At 37.7% G+C, this 27,391-nt stretch overlaps 1 protein-coding gene across 4 annotated transcripts; it reads left to right on the top strand.

The window, feature by feature from the left end:
- CTH (cystathionine gamma-lyase) lies at nucleotides 1-27,132 on the top strand. 4 transcript variants are annotated; one of them, XR_003033854.2, is made up of 12 exons: nucleotides 1-350; nucleotides 4,204-4,285; nucleotides 6,025-6,120; nucleotides 9,179-9,288; nucleotides 11,703-11,834; nucleotides 14,783-14,840; nucleotides 15,297-15,374; nucleotides 16,483-16,635; nucleotides 21,112-21,233; nucleotides 22,528-22,580; nucleotides 23,387-23,579; nucleotides 26,140-26,225. XR_003033854.2 is itself a non-coding variant. In XM_059884785.1 (12 exons), exons 2-12 carry the CDS (start codon nucleotides 183-185, stop codon nucleotides 26,339-26,341), a joined length of 1,254 nt encoding a protein of 417 aa, XP_059740768.1. In that variant the 5' UTR covers nucleotides 1-27; nucleotides 177-182; the 3' UTR covers nucleotides 26,342-26,556.
- Nucleotides 27,133-27,391: the final 259 nt, after the last annotated feature.

The raw sequence follows: 27,391 nt of genomic DNA, 5'->3' as shown, positions 1-27,391 counted from the left end.
GGTTAATAAACTCCCAGCTACGGAGGGGTAGGGTTCGGCTCTTGTGCACTCGCTGCTGGTTCCCCTTGAGTACCTTTACCTCCCATTCACCTGATTCTTCCGTCTTTTTCAAGTCCTGACGCATCAGTTTCATAGTTTTATCTTCTTCGCTCTTTTACTCTTTCCTTTCTTCGCAGCTCAGCATGCAGGAAAAAGAAGCCTCCCCACACGGATTCCTGCCTAGGTTCCAGCATTTCGCTACGCAGGCCATCCACGTGGGCCAAGAACCGGAGCAATGGACCTCCCAAGCTGTAGTGCCCCCTATCTCGCTGTCCACCACGTTCAAGCAAGGGGCTCCTGGCCAGCACTCGGTGAGCTGGGTCTGTCTGGGGCGGTCCAGTGTTGGGCGGTAAAAGAGAGATGGCTTATAAATTAAGAAGCACGCAAGTAATTTGTAAGGTGTAATTTGTGTATTATCATGAAGAATGTTTACTGTAAGGATACCTGTAAACCTCCTTGTAATAAAGCTTTGTATTGGATGGTTCAGTGATCATATTTCTTTTGATAAGCAGGACTAGAGGGAACAGTTTGTCTAACTTGCTGTATAGATTTGGACTGATATTCATGTGATTAGGGCAGATTTGCACGTCAAAATTATCATAACTTCCTTGAGTTACCGTAAGCAACAAAAATTATAAAGATATAGTAAGAAGTCAACTTAAAAAACTAAGTCATAACTCACCTGGCATCAAGATCCTTCCCAATAGCTATTAATTCCCAGTATTATTCCAATAGTTATTATAGATATTGAGTACTGCTTGTATGCCAGATATCAGTACATACCTACATTATATCATATGTATTACATATATTACCTCAGATAAGCCTTACAGCAATTCTATTCTGAACTCAGTTCTCATTTGTCTCGTGAAAAACCTGAGGTTTAGGGATGTTAAGCGTCTATTGCAAAGGCCATTGTAATGGAGCTGGGATTCATTCTTGCTCTAGAGCACCACCCACTCTTGGGCTTTAATCCACACTGTGCTGTACACTCTTGCCTGGAGAATCCCAGGGATGGGGGAGCTTGGTGGGCTGCCGTCTATGGGGTCACACAGAATCAGACACAACTGAAGCGACTTAGCAGCAGCAGCAGCAGCAGTGCTGTACTAACAGTTATGTTAGCAACAATCTAACCCATTGCATCAGTGTGACTTAGTGATTAAGAGCATAAATCATGTAGTCAGAGGCCCTAGGTTTGAATTCTAACAGCACCTCTTCTGAACTGGGCAATCTTGAGGAAGTAATTTAACTTATCTACTTACTTATAAATAATTTAACTTATCCTGTGTAAATAAATGTTTTAATAATAGAACCTGCCATGTAAGTTGTTGATATGTAAGTTAAGCTATATGGTATGATACATTATAATTGCTTAGTAGTTTTGCAGTGTTCACATGTACATTTTTTCCATTTGATCCTTAACAACCAGATTAGAGCGCAGGACAAGTATTGTATATTTTTTAATAGAAAAGGAACCTACCCAGAGTCATAGATGAGAAAGCTCTCTGTGTTAATCATATAGCTTTTTCTTCTTCTGTAGAGTACTTGATGGATCTTGTAGTATTTAAAAGTTGCTGAGGTCCAAAAGAAATTACCATTGGTCCTTGAACAACAGGGGTTTGAACTGTGTGGGTCCACATATACGTTGTTTTTTTTTTCAATTGTAACTACTACAGTGCTGCACAACCTGTGGTTGGTTGAATCTGGGGATGCAGAAGCACAGATATGTAGGAACCTCAGATATGGAGGGCAGACTATAAGTTGTACATGGATTTTCCACTGAGCAGAGGGTTGGCACCTTAACTCTTGAGTTGTTCAGTGTCAAGTGTAACTAAATAAACTTTGTAATCTAAAACCTTGATTGTATCAATACTTCAAACACCTCTTTAGTGTGTTATATAAGTTGAGGAAATTCTTTTAGACATGGCCCTTTGTTTTGTGATGTGGAGTTCTGTTTAGGGTACTTTGAGCTATTGTAACTTGTAATCAAAATGTGTACACCATCTGTCTTTTAAGTTCCTTCCCAGTGTAAGCATTCATGAATGTGTAGCTCCCCAAGCTTTAATATTTAATGCAAAAGTTAATAATTTAGCTATGATATTAATAATTAAATGTTTTCAGAGAGTCAACCAGGTGATAAAATCCACAAACTCCTCTTTTTTTTTTTTTCCACCATGCCTTGCTGCTTGTGGGATCTTATTAATAGTTCCCCAACCAGGGACCAAACCTGTACTCTCTGCAGTGGAAGCAGGGAGTCTTAACCACTGAAACACCAGGGAAGTCCCCCCAAACTCCCCTTACTGTCTTTAATATATCAGTTAAGAGCACTAAAGAGAACTCAAGGAACTGAAATGAGAAGCATCTAATTCTTCAGTTCCATTTGGAAAACCATTGAATGAGTGATAGTGTGGGAAGTTTTGCTTCTTTTCTCTCCACAAAGTTAAATCTCTGCCATGAATATTTAGGAAGACATGGGCTACCTTTCCATGGCAGTAGCCACATGATTCCAAACAGTTTTTTTGCATCTGGAGTACAGCTGCAGGTCGAATCAAGGAGGCGATGGTGGAGAGTGATGAGGATCTCCTGGAGCCCTATAAAATATGTCTGCTCAGTTTGTCAAAAACATGGCAACAAACCTTAAATAAATAAACTACAGATTTTATATATATATATATATTTATATGTATGAAGCATATACCTTTATGTAATATATGTGTTTTTGTTGGGAAGATCCTCAGGAGGAGAGCATGGCAAACCACTCCAGTATTCTTGCCTGGAAAACCCCTGTGGACAAAGGAGCCTGGCGGGCTACAGTCCATAGGATCACAAAGAGTTGGGCATGACTGAAGTGACTTAGCACACATGCACGCATATGTGTGTGTAATTAGTACTGGGAGCTCCTGAATCAGAACCAGGTGTAAAAAGTGGTTATGCTTTGTTATGTGCTGTATGAAGCAGGAGGAGAAAAGTATGTATAGGATTTTTAGTCAGTGTTTAAATCCTGGTTTTGAATTCCGGCTCTGACATACCTGGTAACATTTGGCTTTAGTTTCTTCAGAGCAGGTTGTGAGGATTAAATAAAATGACTGGATGTAGACAGAGACTGACAAATACTATATGATATCACTTACATGTGAAAGCTAAAAAATAAAACTAACTAGTTACTATAGCAACAACATGAAAAAATCCATACTCACAGATATAGAGAACCTTGTGGTTACCAGTGGGGAGAGAGAAAGGATAGGGGGAAGTTAGGGCAGGAGATTAAGAGGTTAAATACTAAGATATGAAATAAATAAGCTATAAGAATACATAGTACCAACATGGGGAATATAGTCAATATTTTACAATGACTATAAGTGGAATATAACCTTTAAAAATTGTGAGTCACTATGTTGTACACCTGAAACAAGGTAATATTGTACATCAACTACACCTCAATAAAAATAAATCAAATAAAATGACTGGGTGACTTCAGCTAGTATAGTACCATATGTGTAAAAGGAATATAATGCAAATTTTAAAAAAGGATTGTGTAGAGCTGTTTTGCTGAGAATGACTCCCTTTTCTGAGTCACTTTTGTAGAACTAAGACCTGAACTTCAGGCATTTGTAAGCATATCTTCCTGCTGGATGCTAAACAGAACTTGCATCACTTATTTTTTAGGAAATGACATGCAGGTTAGAAATAGGTTTACTTTGTTGATTCAGGTGATTCCTGTTTCCTAATACCCCTAGATTAATGGGTAGAGATGAGTCTAACATAATAATAATGCTAATAATAAGAACTACCATTTATCCCAGTGGTTAGCACATGCCAGGCATCATGCAAAGAAGTTATTATACATTATCTCATTTTATCTTAATGTCAATTTTATGAACTAGATACCTGCATTTTATTCCCATTTTACAGGTCTAGAGATTGATTCTGGAACATATTAAGTAACTTATCTATTGGCATATAGCTCCTAAGTGGCAGACACAGAATTCTAATCCAGTTTGGCTGACATACTACTCATTCTTGTGTCTAATGGCAAGACACGTCATAGATAAACAACAGAAACTCCTTATGGTAGGATGCCCCTGTAGTTGTGGAGATGTCCGTGTTAAGACTCTGATAATAAATTTAAATCTCTTAGGGTGAACTCTGACTTCTTTCCTTCAGGGTTTTGAGTATAGCCGTTCTGGAAATCCCACCCGGAATTGCTTGGAAAAAGCAGTGGCGGCGCTGGATGGGGCTAAGTACAGTAAGTGATTTTCGTTTCAAAGTTTGTAAAATCTAGAATTCATTCTTACTTGTATAGAGAAAATCATAAAGGCACGAAATGTAGAATTGGAAAGAAATAAGGAAATCAGCTAGTTCAAAACTCTTATTTTTCTAAGACATTGAATTGTTTGCCCTGGTTGCACCGTGGACTTCATATGTATATGTGTAGCTATAAAGTGAAAGTAAATCTGAATAGAGGCAAAATGGCAGAATGTGTCACTTAGTATTCATGTAAATTTACTCTTCACTTGGAGCTGTCAATATAAATAGATACAAATTAACCAAGTTTTACAACACCATGCATGAGAACATAAACTTTTTAATGCTCTGGTTCATTCACCTGCCATTGTGTGTGTGTGTGTTTTTTTTTAAAGCAGAGGGCTACTTTTTCAATATAAAAATCTCTTACAAATTAATGAGAAGGCAACCAATATAGATATTAACACAGGATTTGAATAGTCATTCCATAGGAAAAAAGTATAAATGGCTTTTAAAATTATGAGAAATTTATGAGTAAGTTCTAGGGAATCTAGAACTGCTGTTACTGGGGCCCGAGAATAGGACCAAGGAACATTTGCAATAGCCAGGTGTCCTTGATACTATGCTTTCAGAGATTACGAATTAACTCCTCAGATCTAGTATTCTTTCCGTGAATAGAATGAATGGCTGTTAAATCATCTTTGTATTTTTTATACAAATGATACTAAATGAGGGCAGAATAATGAGTTAGAAAATAAGAGTCTTAGGAGTTTTCTCACAGCAAGAGTGTAAGAATTAGAAATATTAACATGAGTTGTTGGGGTTTCTTTTTTTTTAGATGAGAGAATGTTTTAAACACCAAATTTCTGAAATTTAATACTGTATGGGGAACATTTCCCACAGAGGGTATAAAAGCTGAGGGTTCATATGCTAGACACTCTACAGGTGGGCTGCAGAAAACATGGTTGTTTTGAATTGGATTTCAAGGTTAGCTTTCTATATGAATTCGTGGGTGGACTGTGAATCTGCCTGGTAGAAAATTGCAATGCCAACCTCAACTTTTCTGAGAAAATTTTGAAATAATTACATTTTTCAAGTTAATTGGATATCCCATCTATCAGTCACAGGTGATTTTTTATCATCAAGGTGATATATTGATATTTTATAGGATGTTTTCCTTTACAGGGTCTAATGTACAGTGCCAGTTTTTTTTTTATTGTTCAACTTCACTATTTCTGTTCAATATGTGATTCCAGATCACATATGTTTAGAAGAGAATCCACATTAAAACATTTTTTTAAGTAAAATTTAAATTTATCAGACACATCTCAGGTATGATTTTGAATTTTGTTAAAATGTTTGCTCAATTGAATATCATATAGTTAATGGATGAATCGTATCTTAGCTCTCTTCCTAAAATTTGAAATTTCTTTAGAGTTTGATATTTTTAAACTGTAATTTAATTGGCAATTGATCTTTTGACTAAGAATTTTGTAAACAATTATTTCTTTGAAGCTTTTCAGAGAGATGTTGCTATAACCAAAGCAGAATTAAGTATTTTTTGTTTTTGAAATAGAAAGGAGGATTTTGTAATGGTATTAATCAGGGGATTTCTGATGACTCAGTAGTGATGGTTGTCCTTTAGTCAGCAGAGAGAGGGATTTAAAGTAATGCAAATAAATACTGTAGGTGTTTTTTAACCTGGCATTTTGGCTTACTCTAGCTTGGTTTTTATTTTAGGTTTGGCCTTTGCTTCAGGTTTAGCAGCCACTGTGACCATTACCCATCTCTTAAAAGCAGGAGACCAGATTATTTGTATGGATGATGTGTATGGAGGTAGGTGACCTATCTCATTCATGCTGTTTCAGCTGTTATTTTAAAGACAATAAAATGGTTCCTGAATTGTATTAACATTGCTACTTGGATTATTGATTATCTTTTCAAAATATGATGAACACCTCCATGCTACTCCACACTTGGTAAAGGAGGAGCAGAAACACCTGGGGTCTACACTCGAGAACTGCTTATAAAACTGATTGTTTAATAACAATTTTATTTAAGCTGCCACATGCATGCTCAGTCACTAAATAATGTCCAACTCTTTATAATCCCATGGACTGTAGCCTGCCAGACTCCTCTGTCCATGGGATTCTCCAGGCAATAATACTGGAGTGGGTTGCCATTTTTTCCTCCAGAGAATCTTCCTTACCCAGAGATCAAACCCACATCTTTTGTATCACCTGCATTGGCAGGTGGGTTCTTACTGCCCTCCACCTGGGAATCCCATTTAAGCTGCTGGGATGACCTATTTGAGACATACTCTGCTCTAGAGAAGATAGTATTTAGAGAGATAGTGTTCTACATAATTTAAAATTTTTCCTGCAGTGAAAATGTCTATAGCCCAGGTCATTCTCAAAGGGCTTAACTCTACCCAACTCTTAAGCACCATGCTCCTTAATTTTTTTTTTTTTAGGGACCCTTTTGAAAACCCATGAAAGCTATGGACCTTTTTCTCCAAAAAATGTGCTTAAGACTGTACTCAACATTTATCATTTTAATCTTAAGATCAAAGGGCCTTACTCTTTGTAGCCTATCTGTGTGGATACAAATTTAAGATCTTTTATTCCAAATTGTTTAAATGCTAGTTATATAAGGTGGTAAGTGGGAAGGTAAGGACTACTAGTTGCCCTTATCTTTAAGTAAAACTGATTTTTGTGTTCAAAACAACAGCAAAAAAAAATTTTTTTTTAATGTACATCAGTTCATTTCAGTTGCTCAGTCGTGTCTGACTCTTTGCGACCCCATGAATCGCAGCATGCCAGGCCTACCTGTCCATCACCAACTCCCAGAGTTCACCCAAACTCATGTCCATCGAGTCAGTGATGCCATCCAGCCATCTCATCCTCTGTCATCCCCTTCTCCTCCTGCCCCCAATCCCTCCCAGCATCAGAGTCTTTTCCAATGAGTCAACTCTTCGCATGAGGTGGCCAAAGTATTGGAGTTTCAGCTTTAGCATCAGTCCTTCCAAAGAACACCCAGGGCTGATCTCCTTCAGAATGGACTGGTTGGATCTCCTTGCAGTCCAAGGGACTCTCAAGAGTCTTTTCCAACACCACAGTTCAAAAGCATCAATTCTTCAGCACTCAGCTTTCTTCACAGTCCAACTCTCACATCCATACATGACCACAGGAAAAACCATAGCCTTGACTAGACGGACCTTTGTTGGCAAAGTAATGTCTCTGCTTTTGAATATGCTATCTAGGTGGGTCATAACTTTCCTTCCAAGGAGTAAGCGTCTTTTAATTTCATGGCTGCAATCACCGTCTGCAGTGATTTTGGAGCCCCCCAAAATAAAGTCTGCCACTGTTTCCACTGTTTACCCATCTATTTCCCATGAAGTGATGGGACCGGATGCCATGATCTTCGTTTTCTGAATGTTGAGCTTTAAGCCAACTTTTGGCTCTCCTCTTTCACTTTCATCAAGAGGCTTTTAAGTTTCTCTTCACTTTCTGCCATAAGGGTGGTGTCATCTGCATATCTGAGGTGACTGATATTTCTCCCAGCAATCTTGATTCCAGCTTGTACTTCTTCCAGCCCAGGGTTTCTCATGATGTACTCTGCATATATGTACATATATATTCCATGTGCATCCAGATAACTAAAAGATCACTTCTAGAATATTATCACTTTGTCTATCTCCTGTTTGAACAAGTTAAATCTGTAAGTTCTTTGAAGGAAGAGACTTACTCTTAATAATCATTTTATCCCTCTCAGAAATTTGTAAAAAGCTTTCTATTTTATCATAGCTCCCTATGATAGTTTGATGAATTGAAATTACAGAAAAAATAAACCTTTAGATGCTATTATAATACACTGTTAAAACATCTTGATAAACCTAGGTACAAAATCTGAAAATTGCTGTTGATTTTTTTTTTAAACAATTCTTTACATTCTTTTTCAATCTCACATTACCTAGGGTGAGTCTACCAAAGGTCTAGTGAGTCTTTGATGATAAAGTTCTTTCTTCCTTTTTTGGTTCACTGTCAATAATGGTAAATTTTTCTTTAATTTTGCATATATAAACCTTAAATCCAGATCAGTATTTATAAAATTAACTATTCTAAATTGAATGATTTATCTTCTTTCACTATAAAACTCTAGTTGTTTGGTTTACATGATCTCATTTTTCTTTTAAGGCTTTCAGAACCACATAACAAAAATATTGAGAAAGTACAAAGGATAATAACTAGTTCTTTTCTATTACCAAAGTATAATCGGTCTGAAAATTTACTTTGAACATTTCATTGATTTTGGTTCATTTATTTTAGATTTAAATACTAGGAAGGAATTGTTAGAAAAAGATATTGATGTTTTAGGGAGCATGCCACTTTATGTTTGAAGAGTAGAGACTGTTAAGAAACATTTTTTGCTTCATGCCACTTGATGTGGGTATCAAGTGTGTTTTATTTGACTCATACTTTTAGTTTAAAATTTAAGCCTTATTTTCTTTAGTGTGGCTTAAAGCCCTATATTCTTTAGGTGGTTCAGTGGTAAAGAATCCACCTGCCAATGCAGAAGATGCAGGTTTGATCCCCTGGTCAGGAAGATCCACTAGAGGAGAAAATGGCAACCCACTCCAATGTTCTTGCCTGGAAAATCCCATGAGCCTAGGAACCTGGAGGGCTGTAGTCCCTGAGGTCGCATGGACCCACCTGAGCAACTGAGTACATTCTTTAGCATACAAGAAGGTTCAAATAAAGTAGACTTGCTTTTGGTTGTTTCTTTATTGGTGATTGACACTTCCTCATATTTTTAAAGTGTTTATACTTTTAAGGAATGAATATTTCCAAATACAATGTTCTTTTTCATTTTATCTGATTCTCTTCTGCCTCAGGTACAAACAGGTACTTCAGGCAGGTGGCAACTGAATTTGGATTAAAGATTTCTTTTGTTGATTGTTCCAAACCCAAATTGCTAGAGGCAGCTATTACACCAGAAACCAAGGTAATTCAGTTTTCAGTTTGTTTTTCCTTGTGATTTTTAAATTTTCATCATTTCTGTTTACTTGAGGGCATAATTTAAACCTAAATAACCAATTTTCCTGGAAGCTATTCGAAGCCATCAAGATTAGGATAGGTCTGACTTCTGTTGGATACTGTAGCTTAATGATTAGGTACATGCATTCTGTAGTGGGATTCAAATTCTAATTCTATATCATAGTTGGTGTATTATCATGGGCAAAGTATTTAATCAAAGTCTCATTTCTTTCATTTACTAAATAGGGGTAATTTTACCTGCTTTATTAAAAAGTAGTTGGGTGAATTAAATGAGATAAGGCATATGCTGTGCTTAGTTGCTCAGTTGTGTCCAATTCTTTGTGACTCCATGGACTGTAGCCCACAAGGATCCTTTGCCCATGGGGTTCTCCAGGCAAGAATACTGGAGTGGGTTGCCATACCCTCCTCCAGAGATAATAAGGCATATGAAATCTTTATTATGGTACCCAATACATGATGACAGTTAAAAAATTTGTTAGCAAAAGCAGACAATTCTTAACTGCATTACCAAGCTAGTATTGGTAACAGAAGTCATCACAGAGTTTGGGTTATAGAAAGGAACCTTGTAAACTCCCAAATCCTAATAAGCATAGCGTTAAGGGTTCTGAAGGATACTTCAGCAAAATAATAGAAGCACAGAAGGGCCACAGGCGATCCTTAGCCTCCGTCCTGGGAAGGCTTGTATGCCACTGGAAGATGTTTTGTGCAGGAATGAATGGCATATGTGATATTCTTTCTTGGAACCTCATTGAAATTCTGCATGGGGAAAAGAAGGACCAGCATCTTTTATAAGTATCAGCCTTTTCCAACTTTTTGCTAATGATTAAAAGGTTTGTACTCAAGATTATGTTGCTGTGAATGCTAAAAAAGAGAAAAAAATTTTTTTCATACAAATTACTTTGAAATTAACTCCAGGGTGCTCTTTGAGTGATTAAGGTTGTTTTCAAAGGAACTTTTTTTTTTCTTCCTTGGGAGAAAAGATATTAAAATAGATGGTCTGAGTCTTTCTAAGGGAGGAAAGCAAATTGTGTGTATATTAATTCTTGTCAGCAGAACTTTATGTAGTGGTTCCTTACCAACTTGAATTAATACATTTTCCCCCCTGATATATCTGCCTCATCATTTAAAGTAGATTTTTAAAGTCTAGATAAAATCTACTTTGTATTTATTTACTTATTTTTATTTTAATTACTTTTTAAAATTATGAATGGGAATGATAAATTCTTACCCAGGAATAAATTTTTATAGGTTCTCAAATAATTATGCTCTTGTAGAATATGCATTATTTTAACTACCCTGTCTTTTCTATAGTAAAACTCTAAAATAGGATGAGTGTTAAGCCAGATCACTTGCTCATTTATATAGGCAATGAAGAAAGAATCATTAACCCTTTTTAAAAGAAAGCTGTAGATACTGTCAGGCTTCCCTGGTGGCTCAGACAGTAAAGAATCCGCCTGCAGTGCGGGAGACCTGAGTTCAATCCCTGGATTGGGAAGATCCCCTCGAGGAGGGCATGGCAACCCATTCCAGTATTCTTGCCAGGAGAATTCCCATGGACAGAGGAGCCTGGCGGGCTACAGTCCATGGGGTCGCCAAGTGTTGGACACGACTGAGCAACGAAGCAAAGCAAAGCACAGTAGATAATGTCAATCAAAATAGTAGCAGCTTGTTTAACAAATAGAATTCTGTTCTTTGGTCTTTTCAATAACTATCAAACATACATGATGTGGGGATTGTGCTAGGTTTTGGATAGACAGATAGTATGATACCATCTCTTAAGTGAGCTCTGGCCGGGTTTTTTGTTGTGTATGTGTCACTTCTCTTCCTCACTCCAAAACCCGTGCTCTTCTTTAGGTTCTGCAGACTTATTTTGTAGTTTCTAGTGCATCTGACATTATTTAAGTTACTAGTCATAATATTTTTGGTATCAAATAGTTCTCTTTACTGAAAATTCCAGAATGTAATCTTACACAATCTTTTGTTTATCTTTGAGAGCAAAATTCCCTGACTTTGGAGTATGTCTTTGGAATTCATCCTCTTTTTAATGGAAAATAATTATAGTGATTAACTTGAGTGTTCTTCTGCTTATATGTACATTATCTCATTTGATCCTTATGACTACTGTATAAAGTAAATGATATCAACCTTATTGTACAGATGAAAAATTGGGAGAACATAGAGGGTTAGTTACTTAGCTGTGATGACCTCTCAGAAATTCATGGGGCTAGGATTCAGATTCAGACCTTTAAACTTCATTCTCCATGGTCTTCCCGTGTAGCCTCCCAGATGGTTACAGTGCATGAGATATATGTTTGTCTAGTGTATTTTTACAAACTATTGTCATTTACTGAATTGTTTTAGCTTGTTTGGATTGAAACCCCCACAAACCCTAGCTTGAAGATGATTGACATTGAAGCCTGCGCACATACGGTCCATAAACATGGAGACATCATTTTGGTTGTGGATAACACTTTTATGTCAGCATATTTCCAGGTAAATGAAAGTAATAGTTTTAGCATAATTGGTAGACTATACAGGTACTTGTAATTAGGAGAGGAAGGACTTGTTTACATTAAGTTACATGAAACCTAATCACAATTATTGATTAGACAAAGAATGAAATTGGATCTTTCCTACCATGAGTTAATATTTTTTCAACCCTAGGCTAGTATATTGTATGGGACTTTGTGTTTTTTAAATATTATCTTCATTAAAGCTTTTAGGTTCTCTGTAAACTCTCTGAAGACCTGTTCTTATTATATGATTGTATATGTCAGTGCCTTACACATAGTAGGGACTTCAATGTTTATGTGTTGGTTCTAAGTCAGTTTTGTGTGTATATATATACATACATGTCATTATAAGTCCTGCAGATGTCCATCGTGTACGGAAACGTCACTGAGTATAGCTTTTCTTTTCCTTTTATTTGCAAGGCTAGCCAGATAAAAACACATCTTATTTCTCCATTTCCCTTCCTTCTTTCTAGTTTGTCTTCTCTTCATGTTTCATAGACCATTCCTTCTGTATCTTTACCTGACTTGTATCCTAAATTCGTATTCTATGTATCACCTTGTATCTGTGCAGCTCCTTTATCATTCTCCTTTTAAACTCTTTTCCTGCTTATTCCTTTTCATACATCTCTTCCCAACTCAAACCCTCCCATCCATCCTCAATCCCTTTATTTTTAACCTTGTACTTTTTCCTTTCTGTTTTGCTCCTTTTGGTAGGTCATCTTGGGAATCTTTCTATAATTGCCTAGTAGTCTGCCATTTCCCCACATGTTCTACCTCTCTTTCCCTGAGTAACTTAACTGTTTCCTTTTCTTATTAGGAGTTACCATCTCCCTGCTCTTTACTTTCTGTCTGTACCTTGTGGTCATTCTTATTGCACTTCCTGTAGTTCACCTGTATTCTGTAGAGTTCCTAAAAGCCCAGCTCATTTTCTTCAGCTCTTCAATTAGGCTGATGTTCACAAGCTAAAACAGTTTACATTCCCTTCTTCTGTTATCGGTCCCTGAAGTTGGCCCAGGCTGCTGCCTCCATGTGAGGGACTGACTCCCTGGGAGTTTGCACAAAGCTGTTTTCACCTTAGTCCGTTTTATTCAGAAGGCACTACTGTGTTTCATCTTTCTTTTCTGAAAACACATTTCCTGGTTACATTGTATTCAGATGGTTTCATGTGCCATCTGTCTACCTTTGGCTTGTGATACAACTTCAGCTGACTCTTAGCTCAAGTAAAGCAGTCCGTTTCCAAGTAAAAATCTCCTGGCATCATCTGTTTGTCCCAAGTGATTTTCACTCTGGGTGTTTTTATACCTGCTCCTTATTCCATCTACCACTTGGAGTAGGGCAGTTAATACAGCAGAGGATTGCTCTGTCTGAGTCATCATAAGTTCTGTATATTCTCAAAGAGATTGCATGAATTGTTTTAGCTTGAGCCTGCCCAGGTTACTCATCAGGCCTGGCCCTTTTTCTCATATTACTGTCACTAAAATAGGTCCAGTTTTTCCACTTTTCTGAAGCCCACATCATATTCCATTTGCCAGGAATTGCAATTTTCAATCTGGATTCATTCCAGTTGAATTAATCAGAATCACGTTGTCCCTAGGCAACCACATGCATTGGTTCCACAAAGCAAATCTGAAAAGATCCTCTCTTTGTTTTACCCTCATGAAAACTGGGTATGTTCTTTCTTTTCCTGCCTTTTGTCTTCTTGATCTTCTGCAAGTCTCACAAAAGGCAAAATGGACATACCAGCATAAAGTTTCAGAGTAGAATCTCTGGATTCTAGTTGTCTGAGTTCTGACTCTACCAGTTTTTAAAATCTGAGTGATCTATTTTATTTTTCTCAGTTCCTTTTCCTTGTCTGTACAATTAGAGCCATAAACATACTGATTTTACTGAGTTGAAGTATTTTTGAACACTGCTTCACTAAATTATGTGAACTATTTAACATGATTTTTGGAGCATAATGAGATCAACAGATGTTAGTTACAGGCTTTTATTTTTCATTTTGACCATAGGGTTTACAGAATGTTGGCACTGGAACAGTCTTCACACATTGTCTAATTTGACCCATCACTTTAGAGATGAGTAAACACATATGTACAGAGTGCTTTGAGCAATGCTTTACTTAAAATGTCCTATTTTTGAGAACTTACATGAAAAGTCCCCCAGCCTCCAAATGGTGAGGTTAAACACACACACACACACACACACCTGCACATACACACACTTTATTTTAAAGAAATTTTAAATGAAAAGATGTTGATATTATATTGTTTAGTGAATAAGTTGGTTATTAATTTTCACTGTAAATAAAGACATCTAAGACTAAAGAACTACTTTGCAGGAAAATTGGGTGAGGGAAACCAATCTAAACACATTTCTGTACAAGTGATTTTACACTTGACAAAACTAGAATAATAAAAGAGTAATTAAGAGTCAAGATCGTGACAAATAAAATGAATAACCATAGCATACACTAAGGTTTTAATGATTAAAAACCTAAGCAAATTAGTTTTCCATTTACTTGACATAACAATTGCTAAGTGTTTGTGTCAACCATTCTGTGTATTTACTGAGTCATAAAATGCCAGCATGTCTTCTGTAGGTAATAAATTTAGGGGTTAGTCAGCAATTGCTCTAAAGAAACAAGTTCAGAAGGCCTGTTGACCTGTGTTATCTGCTATTTCCAGAAAACGTCTGCCTTTGGATTGAATAATGAATCCAATACTTTTGTAGTTTTATTTGGTGTGAGGGAGGAAAGGGAAAGATGATATCAAGGGAAAGGTAAATAGAGGTCCTGGAAAATTTTAAGATGTACGTATTTTTGAAAAATTAAAATAGGGGTGGAATTTACAATAGTAAATAGGTAAGTAATGCAGGATATTTTCAAGTGATTTCCCATTTAAAATAAAAACCTTTTTTTATTCCTTTTAGCGGCCTTTGTCTCTGGGAGCTGATATTTGTATGTATTCAGCAACAAAATACATGAATGGTAAGACATGCATAGTCTAGACTTCATTCTTTTCCATGGATAGATGATAATAGCATAAGGCTTTATCCTTTTATCCTTTTTCTTCTACTATTATACAGATTTTCTCTGACACAGGTAGAAAGTTAGAGAATTATCCTTTGATTAAATATAGGACTTCATTTATAGCAGACAAAACTATGCTCATGATACATCAGCAAAGGATTAAAATTTACTGTAAAAGATTTTATCCTGCTGACAGCTTACAAAGAAACACTTATATTTTATAGGATTTTAATTTTATTGTTTTAGATATAGCCTTTGCTACTACCAAACTGAGTAAAGTATATTTAAACTTATTCTATAAGGCTTTTCCCCAGAGATTTTTTTCAAGTCAAAGTCTAATTTTAGAAATTATAAGCTGAGGAATAATGTTTATACATTGTTTTTTAACTTAAAGCTTTTTGGTTTTGTTTTTAGGCCACAGTGATGTTGTAATGGGCTTAGTGTCACTGAATTCTGAGAGCCTTCATGATAGGCTCCGTTTCTTGCAAAATTGTAAGTATTAAAAAGCCTGAATTTCCCCTTGTGCTCTCAAAGTGACTACATTAGATATTGTATTTCCACTAAGTGTTGTGAAGTGATAGCATTCCACTAATTTACAAAGAAATGGGGACTAGAAGGAAAATTCTGGTTTTTTTAGAGGAAAGAAAAATTGAGTTATAAAAATACTATTTCTTATAGCATAATAGAGCTTTACAGCATGGCCAAGGGATGTTTTCTTATTTTTCAAATCCATGTCAACTTTGATCACAATTTGTTAAAGCCCAAATGAATTTTTAGTTTTAAGACAATGGATTTTTTTTTTTAAACATTTGGAATGATGGCTTTCTTATACTATACCTTTTATATCTGGAATGATATCTAATTTTAAATGGTACTTAAGATATAAACTTGTATTTTTCAACAGATATCTAAATATCAGTTTTCTGTTTAGATTGTTTACTATCTCAGGTGTCCATAAGGGTTTATTGAAAAATACTCGATTTTAACCAATGTGATTTGACAGAGATCAGTATAATTAGGAATAAAAATCCCCTTCTAGGGAAAAAATGTTAGAGCAACAAAAGCGGGCACTGATGATGGAAACCAGAATTTATTGTGTGCTAAGTTCCTTTCATTTATAAAAAGAAGGAATGATTATATCCTGGAGGCCTAGGAAACCACAGGCTGCTTTAGACAGAAGCTAAATATTAGTAGAATGTTGGTAGAACACCCAGGAATAATAGAAGCTGAACTGCTATTTTTTCTGTGTGCTTTAATACTCTTTCAAAGAAATATAAGATTAAGCTATGTGCAGTGTGTCCTTTTATTAAAATCATGGAAAGGACTATTGATGTTCATATTTGAAAAATTTATGTGATTGTGTTTGTACTTTGTTTTTAGGATATTCATTTCCCTTCTCATTTTAAAGCCCATTTCTCTAAGCATGTTTTATGCCTCGTTCTCATGCTTCTTCCTTGATATATTAATTTTTCCCACTAAAATTCAAATATTGGGCTTTGTTGTTAGCTTCCCATAGTCACTATGATAAAAAAGAGTGGTGAGAGGCTTTTCTGGGTCTGTCTTCACCTTCAAACTAACCCAGGACATATTCGTTTTGTAGCTCTTGGAGCAGTTCCATCTCCTATTGACTGTTACCTCTGCAATCGGGGTCTGAAGACTCTACAAGTCCGCATGGAGAAGCATTTCGAAAACGGAATGGCAGTTGCTCAGTTTTTGGAGTCGAATCCTCAGGTGGAAAAGGTTATTTATCCTGGTATGTTAATCTGCTTTCTAAGCACATGTGGTTACTCTAGGATTTTACATGTTATCCCTTGCATTCTGTTTATGTAACATTTGTAAGTTAGGTGCTTTCATGTATTTTTTTGTTGTTGTTGTCCACTTATCATTGAGTGCTGCTGTATGTGGGTCTGATGGTAAAGAAGATAGATGTGCTCTTTAGCCTAGAGTTGTCTAATAGTCTAGTGGATGCCTGGACTCTGCTTGAAGAGTTGGACCTGACTTAGTGATTGACAACATTCCAGAATTATAACCTTGTACTTTCCAGTTGATTTGCTTACAATCTTATCAGTCTGCTGTTCTGTACTAGCTCTAACTTTTATCTGATATACATTGAGACTTTATACTTATCAAGTTAAAACTTGATGACAAAATTCCCCTGAAATTCTCTTACCTTTTTTGGAATTCCTTCACTTCTCACAAATCTTTAAGTACTAATGTGAATTAGCAGACTTACATGTTCAGTTCAGTCGCTCAGTAGTGTCCGACTCTTTGCGACCCCATGAATCACAGCACACCAGCCTCCCTGTCCATCACCAGCTCCTGGAGTTCACCCAGACTCACGTCCATCGAGTCAGTGATGCCATCCAGCCATCTCATCCTCTGTCGTCCCCTTCTCCTCCTGCCCCCAATCCGTTCCAGCATCAGAGACTTTTCCAATGAGTCAACTCTTCACATGAGGTGGCCAAAGAACTGGAGTTTCAGCTTTAGCATCATTCCTTCCAAAGGAATCCCAGGGCTGATCTCCTTCAGAATGGACTGGTTGGATCTCCTTGCAGTCCAAGGGACTCTCAAGAGTCTTCTCCAACACCACAGTTCAAAAGCATCAATTCTTCGGCACTCAGCTTTCTTCACAGTCCAACTCTCACATCCATACATGACCACAGGAAAAACCATAGCCTTGACTAGAAGGGCCTTTGTTGGCAAAGTAATGTCTCTGCTTTTGAATATGCTATCTAGGTTGGTCATAACTTTCCTTCCAAGGAGTAAGCGTCTTTTAATTTCATGGCTGCAGTCACCATCTGCAGTGATTTTGGAGCCCAAAAGATAAAGTCTGACACTGTTTCCACTGTTTCCCCATCTATTTCCCATAAAGTGATGGGACCGGATGCCATGATCTTCGTTTTCTGAATGTTGAACTTTAAGCCAACTTTTTCACTCTCCACTTTCACTTTCATCAAGAGGCTTTATAGTTCCTCTTCCCTTTGTGCCGTAAGGGTGGTATCATCTGCATATCTGAGGTGATTGATATTTCTCCCGGCAATCTTGATTCCAGCTTGTGCTTCTTCCAGTCCAGCGTTTCTCATGATGTACTCTGCATGTAAGTTAAATCAGCAGTGACAATATACAGCCTTGATGTACTCCTTTTCCTATTTGGAACTAGTCTGTTGTTCCATGTCCAGTTCTAACTGTTGCTTCCTGACCTGCATACAAATTTCTCAAGAGGCAGATCAAGTGGTCTGGTATTCCGATCTCTTGAAGAATTTTCCACAGTTTATTGTGATCCACACAGTCAAAGGCTTTGACATAGTCAATAAAGCAGAAATAGATGTTTTTCTGGAACTCTCTTGCTTTTTCCATGATCCAGCGGATGTTGGCAATTTGGTCTCTGGTTCCTCTGCCTTTTCTAAAACCAGCTTGAACATCAGGAAGTTCACGGTTCACTTATTGCTGAAGCCTGGCTTGGAGAATTTTGAGCATTACTTTACTAGCGTGTGAGATGAGTGCAATTGTGTGGTAGTTTGAGCATTCTTTGGCATTGCCTTTCTTTGGGATTGGAATGAAAACTGACCTTTTCCAGTCCTGTGGCCACTGCTGAGTTTTCCAAATTTGCTGGCATATTGAGTGCAGCACTTTCACAGCATCATCTTTCAGGATTTGGAATAGCTCAACTGGAATTCCATCACTTCCACTAGCTTTGTTTGTAGTGATGCTTTCTAAGGCCCACTTGACTTCACATTCCAGGATGTCTGGCTCTAGGTGAGTGATCACACCATCGTGATTATCTGGGTCGTGAAGATCTTTTTTGTACAGTTCTTCTGTGTATTCTTGCCATCTCTTCTTAATATCTTCTGCTTCTGTTAGGTCCATACCATTTCTGTCCTTCATCAAGCCCATCGTTGCATGAAATGTTCCTTTGGTATCTCTGATTTTCTTGAAGAGATCCCTAGTCTTTCCCATTCTGTTGTTTTCCTCTATTTCTTTGCATTGATCGCTGAAGAAGGCTTTCTAGTTTCTTTTTGCTATTCTTTGGAACTCTGCATTCAGATGTTTATATCTTTCCTTTTCTCCTTTGCTTTTCGCTTCTCTTCTTTTCATAGCTATTTGTAAGGCCTCCCCAGACAGCCATTTTGCTTTTCTGCATTTCTTTTCCATGGGGATGGTCTTGATCCCTGTCTCCTGTACAAGGTCACAAATCTCATTCCATAGTTCATCAGGCACTCTAGCTATCAGATTTAGGCCCTTAAATCTATTTCTCACTTCCACTGTATAATCATAAGGGATTTGATTTAGGTCATACCTGAATGGTCTAATGGTTTTCCCTACTTTCTTCAATTTAAATCTGAATTTGGCAATAAGGAGTTCAAGGTCTGAGCCACAGTCAGCTCTTGGTCTTGTTTTTGCTGACTGTATAGAGCTTCTCCATCTTTGGCTGCAAAGAATACAATCAGTCTGATTTCGGTGTTGACCATCTGGTGATGTCCATGTATAGAGTCTTCTCTTGTGTTGTTGGAAGAGGGTGTTTGTTATGACCAGTGCATTTTCTTGGCAAAACTCTGTTAGTCTTTGCCCTGCTTCATTCCGTATTGCAAGGCCAAATTTGCCTGTTACTCCAGGTGTTTCTTGATGTCCTACTTTTGCATTCCAGTCCCCTATAATGAAAAGGACATCTTTTTTGGATGTTAGTTCTAAAAGGGCTTGTAGGTCTTCATAGAACCGTTCAACTTCAGCTTCTTCAGCATTACTGGTTGGGGCATAGACTTGGATTACTGTGATATTGAATGGTTTGCCTTGGAAACAAACAGAGATCATTCTGTCGTTTTTGAGATTGCATCCAAGTACGGCATTTCGGACTCTTTTGTTGACCATGATGGCCATTCCATTTCTTCTGAGGGATTCCTGCCCGCAATAGTAGATAAAATGGTCATCTGAGTTAAATTCACCCATTCCAGTCCATTTCAGTTTGCTGATTCCTAGAATGTCGACATTCACTCTTGCCATCTCTTGTTTGACCACTTCCAATTTGCCTTGATTCATGGACCTGATATTCCAGGTTCCTAGGCAATATTGCTCTTTACAGCATCAGACCTTGCTTCTATCACCAGTCACATCCACAACTGGGTATTGTTTTTGCTTTGGCTCCATCCCTTCATTCTTTCTGGAGTTATTTCTCCAGTGATCTCCAGTAGCATATTGGGCACCTACTGACCTAGGGAGTTCCTCTTTCAGTATCCTATCATTTTGCCACTCTTTGAATTTATTTTACCAGACTTTTATATTGTGGTGGTCATAAGTAAATAGTTATTTTAAACCCTTTTGAGGTGTGCATTCATACAGTCTTGGGTGTAAAGGAGAATTATGCTTGATCCCTGCCTTTAAGGCATTTAGGTAAGCCAAGGCAGAAATACAAATGAGACTAAATGCCCTAATATGTACACTAGGTAAAGAGCTGTTGACTGGTGTGTATTTGAATGGAGAGAGGGAGAAAAGTTTTGGACTGTGCCTTGAGGAAATGGGTTAGCATTTGTTAAAAGTGCCTGGACAAGGCAATTCAGATTTCTTCAATAAATGTTTATCAACTGCAAACCATGGGCCAGGCATTGCACTGGGATCTGGGATCCAATTATTAACAAAAGAAATAGCTTTCTCTTCATGGAGTTAGCCTGAAGCATAAGACAGATATTAAGTGAGAAATTACAGAGGATATAATTAACAGAGGGAAGGGGGCAGTGAGCGGGAGAATGTTCCAGGCTAAAGGGATAGCATGTGCAAAAGTCCCAAGATAAAAGAAGAGTTCAGTGCCACTGGTGTAAAGAAAGCTGGCATGGCTAGAGCTAGGAGAGACTAGAAAAGATAGGTCAAAATGATGGCAGTTTGGTTTTCCCCTGTGGCTCCGCTGTAAAGAATCTGCCTGCAATGCGGGAGACCAGGCTTCGATCCCTGGGTTGGGAAGATCCCCTGGAGAAGGGAAAGGCTACCCACTCCAGTATTCTGGCCTGGAGAATTCCATGGACTGTACAGTCCATGGAGTTGCAAAGAGTTGGACATGACTGAACCACTTTCACAAGATAGACAGGGGCCAGAACAAGAGGTCAGATGTGAACATGGCATAAAGCCTGTTATTAGCCTTATTTGCAGTTGACTTAAATGAACAGTGATTTTTTGTTGTTGTTGTCCTGAAATTACATGTTTGACTCTGAAATGAGATATTCATTATACTTTATGACTACAGGGCTGCCTTCTCATCCTCAGCATGAGCTGGCCAAGCGTCAGTGCACAGGTTGCCCGGGGATGGTCACCTTTTATATCAAGGGCTCTCTTCAACATGCTGAAACTTTCCTCCAGAACTTAAAGGTAACTTTACAAAATCGTTTTTTAATTTATAGACATTAAGGCCTTCTTATAGCGTTATGGTCTTCATTACTTCTCACTTCCACCCAACTCAGATTAATGTGTTTGTATCTGCAGGTCACATCCACAAACCTCTTTGTCATGAAATGCATTGGGTTAGAAAATCACTTGAAGCAAGAGTGATGCAATAGCAGATAGAACATGTTCATTTTCTTAACTCTGCAGGGACTTTCATCCATTTGAGAGAGACAGAATGTTCTAAGCCATTTGTTTTTAAATTTATAGTGAACTAACTGCCTTTTCAAATGAAATATTATGAAAAACCTCAGTACTGTGTCAGTGCACTGCTGAAAAACTGTACTGAAATCCAGCCTAGGAATGACTTCCCGAACCCTGTGCCTCTCAGGCTGTGTCTGCCTGGAGTGAGGGAAAGGTGGCCTTTGTCTAAAGTTCACAGAGGTAGGAGTCTCTCCAGAGCCCTGGGAGAGAGGCCTGTGTAACTCCATGCTTTGGGCTTACTTTGAGCACATGCAGTCATGTATTTAAGACTCTGAGTTTAAAATGCTACAAATCTAAAGAAAAGAAAAGAAAGAATGCTGCCAGATTAGTCAAAGTCTTACTGGTTCTAAAATTTGTCCACTTCTAAAATCAGAGATATAGTAGTGTACATTTAATTGCATACAGTTGTGAAAGTAACTTTTAACATGTTTGTAAAATTCTGTAACACACAGTAACACTAAATGCAACAACTGAGTTTTCCTTTCTACTCCAGGATGGGGTTAAATGGATATATTCATTTGATAAATGGTACATATTAGTGAGTAAGTTTGTATAACTTAAAAGATATTAAGAGATTTTTATATAAAGGGTAACCACAGAGCTGGGTCTCAAATGTAATAATTCTGAGGTTTGAGAGCTCATGTTAAGGTTTACTTTTATATGAGGTCAAATGAGGAAGGTATAGAAGATTCACTTTGATCAACTTTTAATGTTTTAAAAGTTAACATGCCATATGTCTAATTGGTGAGATCAATTGTTAATGGCCTCATTGTTATGGATTTTATTTTCATTTTTTCTCCAAGTTTTTATCCAGTTTGTAGTTTTTGTAATAATTATTTTGTAGTAATTATTCATAATTGCCACAATTTTCCATCTCGCATTGCAGGGTCATTGTATTAAAAACATTTATTTTTAGTTTTTTTTTTAGTATTTTTATTTTAGTGGAGAATCTAAATTTTTATATATATACATATATATATATATGTATATATATTTTATTTTATTTTTTTTGCCATAGTTATTTACTCTGGCTGAAAGCTTGGGAGGATACGAAAGTCTTGCTGAGCTTCCGTAAGTATATTTCTGTTTTTCTCAGTATTTTAAATTTGATTTCAGCCGTAATGATTGTTTGAGAAAGGAGTAGGATAAAATCAGTGATTGTTCAAGTTATTTAGCAATAAGGGCAGCATGGCATTGTCTAGTTGGAATGGACTCTTAACTCAGGAGAATGGCTGCTGCGGCTGCTGCTGCTAAGTTGCTTCAGTCGTGTCCGATTCTGTGCGACCCCATAGATAGCAGCCCACTAGGCTCCTCTGTCCCTGGGATTCTCCAGGCAAGAATACTGGAGTGGGTTGCCATTTCCTTCTCCAATGCATGAAAGTGAAAAGTGAAAGTGAAGTCGCTCAGTCGTATCCGACTCTTCGCGACCCCATGGACTGCAGCCTACCAGGTTCCTCCGTCCATGGGATTTTCCAGGCAAGAGTACTGGAGTGGGTGCCATTGCCTTCTCCACAAGAGAATGCAGACCCTGTTAAAAATCTACCGGGATCAATAAGCTGTGTTTTCCCAAGTTTTGTTTTTTCCTCTGTTTGCCTGAAGAAGATTTCAGCAGTGGTTCTCTGACCTCTGAACCAGGGCTACTTATTCTACCCAATTCTGTCCTATAAGGGAGGTTGAAGACTGAACTAGAAGGGCTGATTTCAAAGCTCTCAGAGAATGTGTTTCTGATCAAATACCTCCACATTCTTATTTGTCAGAGGAGAGCCCTACTAGTTACCATCAGGTCCATTTATTTTCTTTTCTCTGGGGTAAAAGGCTCTATGAGATAAACCCCCAAATCTAACTTAGTATTCCTGGCCCTTCACTATCTAACCTAGCTAATTCATCGAATTTTATCAAAGCACCAGAGGATATTAAAACACAGAAACCCAAGATCCGGGAGTCCAGCAACTTATATTACAGACAAAGAAACAAAGATTCAGAAAGTTTTGCTGATTGATCAAATGTCACACAGAAATATGTTAGCAACTTCACTCTTGAGGCTTTGCATCAAAAACAGTGAGCAGGGAGGTGAGTTTCTATGACCATGTATTATAATTATTGCACAGATAAATCAATATCATTAGCTATTAATTTTCAGCTGTATTAGATGCATGGTATATTTCTATGTTTTAATTTTCATAAACATTTCTGAAATAACTATGTGTTGAGGAATGTCAGGGATGTCAGTCTTTATTTTGGGGGCTCCAAAATCACTGCAGATGGTGACTGCAGCCATGAAATTAAAAGACGCTTACTCCTTGGAAGGAAAGTTATGACCAACCTAGATAGCATGTTCAAAAGCAGAGACATTACTTTGCCAACAAAGTCCCGTCTAGTCAAGGCTATGGTTTTTCCTGTGGTCATGTATGGATGTGAGAGTTGGACTGTGAAGAAAGCTGAGTGCCGAAGAATTGATGCTTTTGAACTGTGGTGTTGAAGAAGACTCTTGAGAGTCCTTTGGACTGCAAGGAGATCCAACCAGTCCATTCTAAAGGAGATCAGCCCTGGGTGTTCTTTGGAAGGACTGATGCTGAAGCTAAAACTCCAGTACTTTGGCCACCTCATGGGAAGAGTTGACTCATTGGAAAAGACTCTGATGCTGGGAGGGATTGGGGCAGGAGGAGAAGGGGACGACAGAGGATGAGATGGCTGGATGGCATCACCGACTCGATTGACATGAGTTTGAGTGAACTCCGGGAGTTGGTGATGGACAGGGAGGCCTGGCGTGCTGCGATTCTTGGGGTCACAAAGAGTCGGACACGACTGAGCGACTGAACTGAACTGAACTGAAGAATGTAGGCACATTTCCTGTCCTGTTATAGTAGTTTACAGTTCATGGGGAGAGTCAGGCAATTTCATAATCTTAAAAAGATGATGCCCAAATAATGATTCAAACAATTAAGATAAGACAGAGAAGTTTTTGTTAGTCTTTTAGGAAGATGCCTGCTAGTAAGTCTGGATGCACAAGAGGGCACACTCAGCATATGAAATTGGTTTATTTTTTGTAGTAATACAGTGTGTATTAGTTTAAGACTCTCTTAAAAGTAGACCTCACCTGATTTATTTAGGGATTTGGTTTAAAGTTGCTTGGCCATTGGGCACTCCAGCTAGGCTGTAACCCCAATGCCAGTGGAAGAATAAATTTAGGTCAGAGCTTGTCTGTTCTGTCCTCCTCATTTCAAGTCTCCCAACAATGCTGCAACCAGTGCAGCATTGCAATCAGCGAGAGAGAAGCAGAGCCAGCGGGTACTGGGTCGGTCTCTCAGCCTAACAACATGTGTTAGCTCAGTGGCCTTAGAAAACTCACTTATCCACTCTCCATTTCAGTTTCCTTGGTTGTAAAATGTTGGTAACACTGTACCAGATGAGGAAATTGACTTGAGGACTGGTAACTTACAAGTCCAACTCAGCCGGTATGTGGAGGGGCTGAGATTCATATACCTGTCTTTTGCTCCCAGAGGCCTAAGTTCTTGTTTCTGAGTATTCACTCTCTTTCAGGGAATTAGAAACCTAAAAAGGAAGAAATTTTTAGGAGGATGTTTGTGTGTAAAACTTCATTAGAGTGATAGAAGAGGATATTCATTTACTATGAGCATCACTTCCTTAGAGTCATAAAAGAGGTTATTCATTTAATATTCATTTACTAAGATTTTCTTTCCATGGGCCTAAAGTGGGTAGGAGACAGTGATTCCTTCTGCTGGATGTGGGGAGGGAGGGCTGGGCGTGGGGGCAGTGTACTCAAGTGCTCAATAAGACGGTGAGCCTTTCCTCCACGATACCTCAGCCCACAGAAATTCAGCCTCCACTGAGTTCCAGCAACCCTTGTTGTCCATACTTGTTTAATGTTCACCGTAGACTGTTCTGTTTTGTGAATCGTCAGTCTTTAGCTTCTGGTTTGTTACCTAGAGTAAAAATAATCTCTCCTTCTTCTTGGTTTCCCAGCTCTTACTGTAGTGCCTGACCCATAGTAGGTGCTCTACCCTTACACAGGTCAATGTTGACAGTGAGTTACTAGATGGTTTTAAACATCCTCTGAGGCCTCTGTGTCATGAACTGTGAGTTGAAGTTAATTCCTAGTGCTTAGTGATTGCTACTAGCAATCCTAGGTTGTTTTTTCCCTGATCTGCCTCAGAAAGTCCAATTCTGGACTGATCCTTTGATCCAAACAGAATTAATTCTGACCAGCTGTTGGTCCAAGAGGCCTCTTATAAGTACAGCTGGATGGTCATGGGGTGTTGACTTCTGGCCAAGGCCTCATTCAGGTAGGTGTTAAAATTTACACACTGAAAGCTATGTCTTTCCCTCCTGTATGCGAGCACTTGACTGGCACTTTCAGTTTCTGATTGAGTATACCTCACTGATGGTATAAAAACAACAAAAAATCGTGGTTTTCATTTAAAAGCATGACTAGAAAAGATAATTTTCACAATTCCTCAATCTTTTGTTTACAAAACATTGCAGGTATATGTATGAAGGATTTGATATTTAGAATAGAAAAAAATTTGAAAATAATTGCAATTTATGAGACAGAAACATGCCTCCACTGCTACAATATAGTGATCAGAAATTTGCTCACTCTTTCTTCCAGGGCAATCATGACCCATGCATCAGTGCCTAAGAGTGACAGAGAAGTCCTTGGAATTAGTGACACACTTATTCGACTCTCAGTGGGCTTAGAGGATAAACAAGACCTACTGGATGATCTAGATCAAGCTTTGAAGGCAGCTGTGAGTTTTGTTTTAGTGTGTGTGTGTGTGTGTGTGTGTGTGTGCAGGCGTGTGTGTGCTTAATCTGGAGGGTGGTGGGGAAGCCACTCTGTTTATAGAGTGGCCTCGCTGTTCTCCGTAAAGGTTTTTTCTTCTCTTATTACAATAGCATGTATAAATGTGCAGGGGAACTCAGTCCAAAGTGCAGGTTTAAAAGAAGGTAGTTGTCAGAAAAGAATTCTTGGAGGAGGTGAAGGCTTTGCCTGGAGGTTTAATAATGTATTTTTCTTGTGCACCATTAATACAGAACCCTCCAAATGCAAGTTCCAACTAGCATCCCGGAATTGCTGTTGGTGACTGCTTCCTGAGACGATCAAATCTGAATAATTGAATGGACCATTAATGAACCTCCACAGAATTTTCAAATGAAAATTTTAAGGCACCTCGTTACCTTTCACAGCTGTAATCTTCCTGGGATCATCCCTGTTAAAAAATTTCCTCTTTCCCTTATTGTAACTGACAGGTCAATTCTGTTCAGATCTTTTTATTAATTTTGATATACATGTGCCTCTGAAGGAGGTGAGATTTGTGATGCTATTGGGGATTGTATTCTTTTTTTCAAGTTTAAGATTTATATTGATTATGTTTACAGTATAATGGTAATTCATTTTTGATGTTTTCTGAGGAATTTAAATTATTGAATAAATGTTCTTAAGTTAAGTGTGATTTTTGTATGTTGAAAATAGCACTCAAAGCAATGGTTTACACTTAATTATCATAAGCCAAAAATCAAATATCCGAAAAGTCTGTGAAATTCTACTGATATAAGGTTGTACTTACTATTTTTTTAAGAATAAATCTAATTACCACATGCATCCCATTGTGATATTTCTGTATTATATGGCATTAAATTATATTCCTTGGCCCTTTTAATTCCCAACTCTTAGAGATCTCAGACACTGAATTTATAAGTTTAATTGTGTAACAATCAAATCTTAGTGTTTGCAGGTTAGTTATAAAAAATTTGTATATGGTGAGTCAAAAGCCACGTTTATAGAGAAATATTACCCTTTTCTGAAAATTTTATCTGAAACAGTTTGTTGAGGCTAAAATAAGAAATACTTAAAATCTTTC

Source organism: Bos taurus, chromosome 3 (genome assembly GCF_002263795.3).
Source record: "Bos taurus isolate L1 Dominette 01449 registration number 42190680 breed Hereford chromosome 3, ARS-UCD2.0, whole genome shotgun sequence".
NCBI lineage: Eukaryota > Metazoa > Chordata > Mammalia > Artiodactyla > Bovidae > Bos > Bos taurus.
Note: the sequence above shows the minus strand (reverse complement) of the source record. Positions and strands in the feature narration are given on the sequence as shown.